We start from the raw sequence: 8,527 nt of genomic DNA, 5'->3' as shown, positions 1-8,527 counted from the left end.
TTCAAGCCCTTCTCATGTAAACAGAATATGTTTTGATGAATTTCATTAATGACATCTAATCTGCATGATTTCATAGTTTTAATGCTTAAAAGAGCAGACCAGCTGTCCGATGCAATTATTGCATTATTCACATGATTTTCCTGTATCCAGTTTAAAGCTAGTAGTACTCCCACAAGTTCAACTGTATATACTGATAATTTATCTGTTGTTCTTTTTATTATAGCTATCTCATGTTGAGGAATATATACTGCTGTTCCTGTGCGTCCTGTCTCTGGGTCTTTTGAGCCGTCAGAGAATACCATTAACTTACCCATATATTGCTGTTTAATATAATTTTGTGCTAATAAACCTTTAGGTATCTGGATAGAATTATCCCTTATTTGTTGTTGAATATTAAAATCTATTATTGGCATCACAAATAACCATGGGGGGATATCTGAATAGCAAACTGTTGAGCTGTATTTCAGATTACACAACCCTTCATTCTCTGCTTTAATATCTCCTTTCCATCCAAAGCTCCTTATATTATATTTACTGTGTTCCCAACACTCATGTAAAACGTTTTTTGTAGGATGAAAACTATTATGTCCTTCTAAATTAATCCAATAGGTTAACATAAGTTTAAGTCTCCTTATGCATAAAGGCATCTCTCCTGTTTCTACTTGTATTGCCGCTAATGGGGATGTTTTAAAAGCTCCACTACATATTCTTAATGCTTGTGCCTGTTCCACATCCAGCTTCTTAAGGTGACTGCAGCAGACATATAAGCTATACATCCAGAATCAAACGAGGCTCTCATAATAGCCTGATATATATTTAACATTGATGTTCTAGTTGCACCCCAGTCTTTTCCTGCTAAGCATCTCAAAAGGTTGTTAATTTTCTTGTTTTTTCCCCTTATTTTCTCAATATGTTGTTTCCATGTTAGTTTTTCATCTAGAAGCATTCCAAGAAACCTAACAACTTTGACCTGCTCAAGTGTTTGGCCATACAATTTAAGTGATATTTCCTTGTGTCTTCTAGAAAAACAAATAACTTGTGTTTTAGTTATTGATAATTTAAAAGCCCATTTATTTGCCCACTGCTCTACCGTAGTAATTGCATTTAGCATTTTCCTCTCTATGAATCTCAAATTCCGTCCCCTGATCCACAGGCCATCATCAGCATATAGAGATTTACCTATGCCTGTATCAATTTCCTCAAATATATCATTTATCATGACATTAAAAAGCACAGGGCTGCAAACACTGCCCTGTGGGATTCCGTTTTCCACATGCTAAACTTCTGAATGTTCAGTACCTACCCTCACTTTTATAGTCCTGTCAAAAAGAAAATCCACCACCCAGTTGTATAGCCTGCCTCCCACACCTAATTTGCCTAACTTAATAAGCAGCCCTTCTTTCCATAACATGTCATAAGCTTTTTTATATAAAAAAATACTGCTACCACTATTTGTTTGTTTATTTGTGCTTTCCTAATTTCTGATTCCAAGATTAATACCGGATCCATAGTATTTCTCCCTTTACGAAGTCCATTTTGATAAGGACACAAATAGTTTCGTTTTTCTAAATAATATGTTATTCTTTCTGTTACCATTCGTTCAATTTAATGGCGGTTGACAAGCCAATTTATGGTGTATTACCGCCACCAACTGGACTGGAGTGTGAAGCATTAACGGGAAAGAGGGAGAAAAAAGAAAAGAAAAAAAAACCCCGGTAGTATTAATATGAAATTTAAATTCTACTTTATAATCCTGTTATCTTCAGATAACTAAGAATTTCTCTCATAATACTTGTCTGTCCTGAGGCACAACTCAGCTAGAAACACTGCATAGTGTAGTGACGTATCCGTTGTCAAAATAAAGGTCCTAACAAATACCACTCAATGTAGTTGTATTTAGCGAGAAACAAATAATAGTGTGCAGTAACAGTGAATAATAATAATAATAATAATAATTCTAATAAAAAAATATTATTAGAATCTTTAATTAGGTTTTGTTTAGATGAAAGTGATTGTGGTGGCGGAAATGCACCTTAAGCTGGTTTGCCAACCGCCATTAAACGCAAAAGAAGAAGAAGAAGAAGAAAGTGATTGTTGGTGACTTCATTCTACCGGAAGTACACGACAGTCATGTTTTGTAAATAAACTGTTCGACTTTTATATTTATTTGCAGTCTTATGGTATTCGGTCTAGAAATGGTACGATTGTAATTTGTACATATTTATTTAGGTGCTCGATGAATCTGGTAAAGCATTAATTTAGGAATTATTTGTGGATATAAACTTAAACTAGTCACACCACTCCATTGGTAAGTAATCGTTAAATTAATCATTTATTTTAGCTGTTTGCAATATAGTGTCCTTTGCCTTTATTTTCACAACTGGAGATCGACAGTCTCATTATTACGTTGGGTTCGTATCAGTGTTTTGTGTTATTTGACCTTATATTAAATAATTCGAAAGTAACGCACACGACGGTTTCTTTTATTTGGGGTTTTTTGTGTCCTTTCTTTGACCTTATCTGAAATTATTTGAAAGAACTGTTCTTTTGGAATTGTTTATTAATCTATTGATTTTCTCTCATTGTTCTTTATCAGGTAGCACCATTTAACCTCCATAATGTGGGATGTTGAGATCAGGGGCATGGCATCGGCTCATGCCATTGTTGCTTCCTCCATCTTCATGGCAACTGTGATGCCTGCTGTGTTTGTGGAAAACTTCTCTGTTTATGGGACCCACATGGTTTGGCTGCATTGTGTGGCTGGATCTGTTGCTGTGGTCAACATTGCAGTCTTTTGGCTTCTTGGCATCAGCCCACAAACAAAGAAGAACACACTGAGCTACAAGGTAGAGATGGGCAAAATGTGCTGCAATTATACGGAAACATAATTGATGACTTTCATAATTAGTTGAGTTTCCTTTATTTCTTTGACAGCTCAACAGATTGTTCAGATCCTGTCTGTACTTTTTACTGTCATGCCTCTTTTTTCATACTGTGGTGGTACTATACGGTGCACCTTTACTTGAGTAAGTACACGGTTGCTTATTTGTTTGTTGAATGTAAAATACCAGTGTATAAGTCATACATCACATTGTAGGTCTGCTCTGGAGACATTTTCTCTGGCTGTGCTCCTGTCCACACTCACAACATTGAGATGTCTCTGTATCCTGGGTCCTAATGTACAGGCATGGATCCGGGTTTTCAGCAGAGATGGGTAAGTGCAGGATAAACTCTCTACATGAAGCACTGGAATTATTGCTTGCTCCTTGGAATAGCTTTGGTGAGCAGTTTGTGTGTGATTGTTTCAGATACAGTCCTCAGTGGCTGGGATCCACTAGATGGAGACCTTGTCCAACTTTGACGAATGGGTGCAACAGTTGTCATAGAGTTTCACAGACAGTGGATTGTATGACGAACACCTTATATCTAGAATAAATGAAGCAAAATCCATTTAAAATGGCAGTTGCAATGCTCAAATGTGAGTAACTAGATTTAAGTGTGGCTTAATGCTCTCTCAGATTAAATCTTGTTTTTTTTCTTCGCCGTAGGGTGGGGCATGAGCTGCGTCTTGTTTACTGATTGTATATATCAGCATTTAATTTTTAAAAAGCTTCTCTGTATGTATTATTTTAGCTTCATTTAAATGTTTCAGGCTAACTGAAGTGTTTTGAAACAAGACCACAGAATGTCTGGACTATAATTTAGTGATGTTCCAGAGGTATGATAGCCAGAGCTACTGTGTGTTTATAGAGCTGCAGTATCTCTGCTTAAAGGGTTAGTTCACCCAAAAATGAAAATTAGACTGTGTTTCGTAGCATGTCGGCGTTGTGTGATTAGTGACGAATGCGGAGAGAGAACAAAACAAAACGCCGGTCACGAATTAGAAGTACAAACCTAGGATTTGCAAAGAAAAATGTCGGAAGATTTCGATATAAACCAAAAGGAGACTGGTTTTCCTTTGCTAAAGTAAGGAAACTTTGCTTGCTTTGCTCCTATAAACAAACTCGCGAGACTATCATATCTCAGAGGTGCGCGAGCTGTGTCATCCGCCGGAACTGCTTCAGTGTATGACAGTCAGCGGAAGTGAGAGAAAAGTGTTTATTACGTTTGAAATATGGATATTTTTCTTACAAAAACACATGGATTCGCTACAGGGGGCCTTTATTCATCCCCCGGAGCCATCTGCGGCACATTTTATTATGAATGCGCGAGCTTTATTTGACGGCTTGTGGACTGTTCAACTGCAACACCCGCTGACTGCAATGATAGAGCTTGGCATAGCCAGGACAATTTTTAATATAACTCAGACTGGGTTCGTCTGAAAGAAGAAAGTCATATACACCTAGGATGCTTCGAGGGTAAGTAAAACACAAGCTCATTTTCATTTTTGGGTGAACTAACCCTTTAAGCACTGCAGGAAATTTGTCTCTTTGATACGCAGTTGTGCATGGTCTGTTTTCATCGAACATTCATAGTCCTCTTGTATCTTACATCATTGCACTGTATACATCCTCATATTTAATAACCTACATACAGCATTTTTTAATAATAATTATATATACTGTATATATGTATATGTGCGTGTGTGTATATATATACAGTATATGTATGTATGTTTATATACTCTACTGTTCAAACGTTTGGGATTGGTAAGATTTTAATGTTTTTAAAAGAAGTCTTTTATGCTCCTCAAAGCTGCATTTATTTGATCAAAAATACAAATAAATAAAAGCGGTAATATTTTATTATAAATATTATTACAATTTAAAATAACTGTTTTCTATTTGAATATATTTTAAAATGTAATTTATTTCTGTAATGGAAAAGCTGAATTCTCAGCATGATTACTCCTGTCTTCAGTGTCACATGATTCTTCAGAAATTATTCTAACATGCTGATTTGGTGCTCAGAAACATTTCTTATTATTATCGGTGTTAAAAACAGTTGTGCCGCTTAATATTTTTGTGGAAACCATGATACTTTTTTCAAGATACTTTGATGAATAGAAAATTTAAAAGAATAGCATTTATTTATTTATTTGTAATAATACATTCTTTACTGTCACTTTTGGTCAATTTAATGCATCCTCGCTGAATAAAAGTATATTCTTAAAAAAAAAATCTTACTGACCTCAAACTTTTGAACGGTAGTGTATGTTTATATGAAAACGGCTTCTTTTGGTATGGTTCCTTGAGTGATGTCTATTTTATTCAGGTTAATTTGTTATTAGCAATATTATGATGTTAAGCATGTGCCATTTCCAGGGCGATGTCAGTGTGGGACACCTCTCTTCAGATTACCACTGGCTGTAGTGTGATTGGGGCCTGGCTGGGAGCTCTCCCTATTCCTCTCGACTGGGACAGACCCTGGCAGGTTAGTGTGATGAGACTAATGCAGTATTGCAATGCCAACTGGTCTCAGAAATTCCAGTGATTTGAAAAGGAATGTCAATTAATGCAGATGCTTCTGGGTTATTGAGAAGTGGCGCTCAACTGGGTGATGCAGGTTTGAGTCACATCCCAGTGATTTCCTGAAAACTCTCCATTATATCTGTTTGATAAACCAAAAGCCCCTCAAAACTTTGTTGCTTAATGAGAGCATTGTTAAGTTACATACATTTGCTCAGTGTAGAGAGCAGATTTCTGCTGTGGCAGCAGATTTTCAGAAGAGGGTTCCTTGTTTCAAAGCTCTTGCTCGCATGCTGCAGCAAACCTCAGAAAGGAGGAAGATGCCAGAGAAATGTTTTTGCTCTGTATACACTACTGTTCAAAAATTAGGGGTCAGTAATTTTTTTTTGTTGAAATGAATGCTTTTATTCAGCAAGGATGTGTTAAATTGATAGTTCTTTTTAACTTATTAATCAAATAATCCTGAAAAAAAGTATCACAGGTTCCAAAAAAATATTAAGCAGCACAACTGTTTCCAACATTGATAATAAATCAGCATATAAAAAAAAAGAAAAAAATTACTGACCCCAGACTTTTGAATAGTAGTGTATATTTTAACACAAAATTTCTATTTTGAATAATCACTGTTCTTTTTAACTTTTTATAAATCAGCATATTGGAATGATTCCTGAAGGATCATGTGACACTGAAGACTGGAGTAATGATGATGAAAATTAAGCTTTGCATCACAGAAATAAATTATATTTTAAATAGTGCTGTCAAACGATTAATTTAAAACGATTAGTCAAGCGATTAATCGCATCCAAAATAAGTTTTTGTTTACATAATATATGTGTGTACTACTGTGTTTATTTATTATGTATATGTAAATACACACACATAAAGTATAGGTAATGTATATCGAAATATCGGAAATGTGTTTAAAAATCATATCACCGTTATTGAAAAAAATTATATCGCGATACATATTGATATTGCATTATTGTCCAGCCCTATGTAAACAAAAACTTTTATTTTGGATGCGATTAATCGCGATTAATCGTTTGACAGCACTAATTTTAAAGTATATTAAATGGTAATAATATTTTACAATATTACTATTTTTTTCTGTTTTTTTGTCTTTTTGGTCAAATAAATGCAGCCATGATGAACAAATGAGATTTCTTTAAAAAAACATTACAAATCTTTCTGATCCCAAACTTTTGAACAGCAGTGTAAATATTTTGGTTTTGTTTCACTTTTAGTTTTTTGTTTATGCTTTCTGTTTATAACATTTTCTATATATTTATTTGTAGCTTCTTAAAGGGATAGTTTAACAAAAAATAAAATTAATTCACTCATTGTCATTGAAAAACCTGACTTTTCTCCTGCAGAAAACAAATTGAGATATTTTGATGTCCATAAAATAAAAGCCAATGTGGTCCAATGTTGCTTTGGACCCCCCTGATTGTCATTGTATGGGTAAAAAAAACTAAAATAACATATTTGTACATCTTTAAGTATCTTTTTACTTCTTTTATATCACAAGATTTAAGCTTTTTAAAATGTTTTTGGAAAAGTTCTCTTATTCTCACTAAGGCTGCATTTATTTGATCAAAAATACAGTAAAAACAGTAATGTTGTGAAATATATTCTATTGTAATATATTTTGAAATATAATTTATTTCTGTGTTGACAAAGCTGAATTTTCAGCAGCCATTACTCCAGTCTTCAGTGTCACATGATCCTTCAGAACAATTTTTTATATGCTGATTTGATGCTCAAGAAACATTTATTATTAGTATCAATGTTATAAACATATTTTGCTGCTTAATATTTTTGTGAAAATCGTGATATACTACCAAAAAATAGATTAATACTTTTATTCAGCAAGAACGCATTAAATTGATCAAAAGTAAACAGTAAAGACATTTTTAATTTTACAAAAGATTTCCATTTCAAATTAATGCTGTTCATTGAACGTTTTGTTCATCAGAATCCTGAAAACAAAGGTATCTTGGTTTCCACAAAAAAATTAAGCAGCAAAAATTGTTTTCAACATTGATAATAATAAAAATCATTATTAATAATTGAGCACCAATAATAACTGATAATATCCGAGCACCAAATCTAAGCATATTAGAATGATAACTCCAAGGATCATGTGACACTGAAGCCTGGAATAATAGCTGGAGGAAATTCAGCTTTGCCTTCACAGGAAAAAATATATTTTAAAATATATAAAAATATAAAACTGATGAGAATAAGAGACTTCTTTCCAAAACATAAAAAAACTAGGGTTCATTTTCAAATAGAAAACAAATTATGTGTAGTTAACACTACTGAGAACCCTTTTAGACAATATACACATCCTCTCAACCAGTAAATCGTGCAGGATAGCCATAGACAGATTTTGTTGGGAATGAACCAATCTTCATGAAAAATGTAATGTTCTCAAAGCATGGAAGGACTGCACTGGTACTTCAATTATTCATGTGTTGTACAGAGACATTGATCAGAGGCCAGTGTTTGCCCTCGTTTTGCCCTCAAAATGTCACACTGAAGTCTCCCATGTGTGCTTTCTGACACGCTCTCTACACACAGATGTCTAGACGAGAGCAGAGAGATGAGACAGACTCATTATGGGAGTGAGGAAGCTGTAGGGAGGAGAGTGAGGCTGCCGTACAGTGATTCCTCAACACATGATGATGGGAGTGTGAACTGATGGGAAACTCTGGGGTGGTTCAATCCAGATGCTTTTCTTTAGAGAAATGAAGAGTGGTGTGACTCATGACACTATTGTAATATTGCAGGCCATTTTATGGTCTTGAGATAATTGAATAATCAATTTTGCTGACATTTTTTTTTTCATTCTAAGACACAAATCTTCAGTCATTTAGAGATCAAGTATGAAGGGAGGAAATCTCATTTTCTGTATAAAAGAAGACAAGAGGATGGATAGCGCTTATTAAATATTTTGTTACTATATATACACACACATCATTCAAAAGTTTGGGGTCAGTCATTTTTTAAAGAAATTATTATTTTATTCAGAAAGGATGAATTGCATCAAATCTGACAACTACATTATATTTCAAATAAATGCTGTTATTTTGAACTTTCTGTACATTTCACAAAAA

At 34.1% G+C, this 8,527-nt stretch overlaps 1 protein-coding gene and 1 long non-coding RNA gene across 5 annotated transcripts in view; one reads left to right on the top strand and one right to left on the bottom strand.

The window, feature by feature from the left end:
• The window catches only part of LOC107728715 (uncharacterized), a 13,221-nt gene extending 5,926 nt beyond the window's left edge, over positions 1–7,295 (bottom strand). The window contains exons 1-2 of the long non-coding RNA XR_001638501.1: positions 7,285–7,295; positions 5,170–5,171 (exon numbers count right to left, since the gene is read on the bottom strand). This is a non-coding gene — a long non-coding RNA (uncharacterized LOC107728715). The remainder of the gene's footprint in view (positions 1–5,169; positions 5,172–7,284) is intronic.
• Positions 2,108–8,527, top strand: part of LOC107728710 (phosphatidylinositol-glycan biosynthesis class F protein-like) — an 8,700-nt gene continuing 2,280 nt past the window's right edge. Inside the window, exons 1-6 of one of the 4 annotated variants that reach the window (XM_016538999.1) lie at positions 2,108–2,308; positions 2,597–2,846; positions 2,935–3,026; positions 3,098–3,214; positions 5,265–5,373; positions 7,992–8,409. In XM_016538999.1, the coding sequence (XP_016394485.1) occupies positions 2,619–2,846; positions 2,935–3,026; positions 3,098–3,214; positions 5,265–5,373; positions 7,992–8,039 (594 nt within the window). In that variant the 5' untranslated portion in view covers positions 2,108–2,308; positions 2,597–2,618 and the 3' untranslated portion in view covers positions 8,040–8,409. Of the gene's footprint in view, positions 2,309–2,580; positions 2,847–2,934; positions 3,027–3,097; positions 3,215–5,264; positions 5,374–7,991; positions 8,410–8,527 lie in introns of those variants that run through there. The other 3 variants (XM_016538998.1, XM_016538996.1, XM_016538997.1) reach the window with 3 other exon arrangements.

Source organism: Sinocyclocheilus rhinocerous, unplaced genomic scaffold, assembly GCF_001515625.1.
Source record: "Sinocyclocheilus rhinocerous isolate Xijiao unplaced genomic scaffold, SAMN03320098_v1.1 scaffold2172, whole genome shotgun sequence".
NCBI lineage: Eukaryota > Metazoa > Chordata > Actinopteri > Cypriniformes > Cyprinidae > Sinocyclocheilus > Sinocyclocheilus rhinocerous.
The sequence above is the reverse complement of the archived record's forward strand: the minus strand, read 5'-3'. Positions and strand labels throughout refer to the sequence as shown.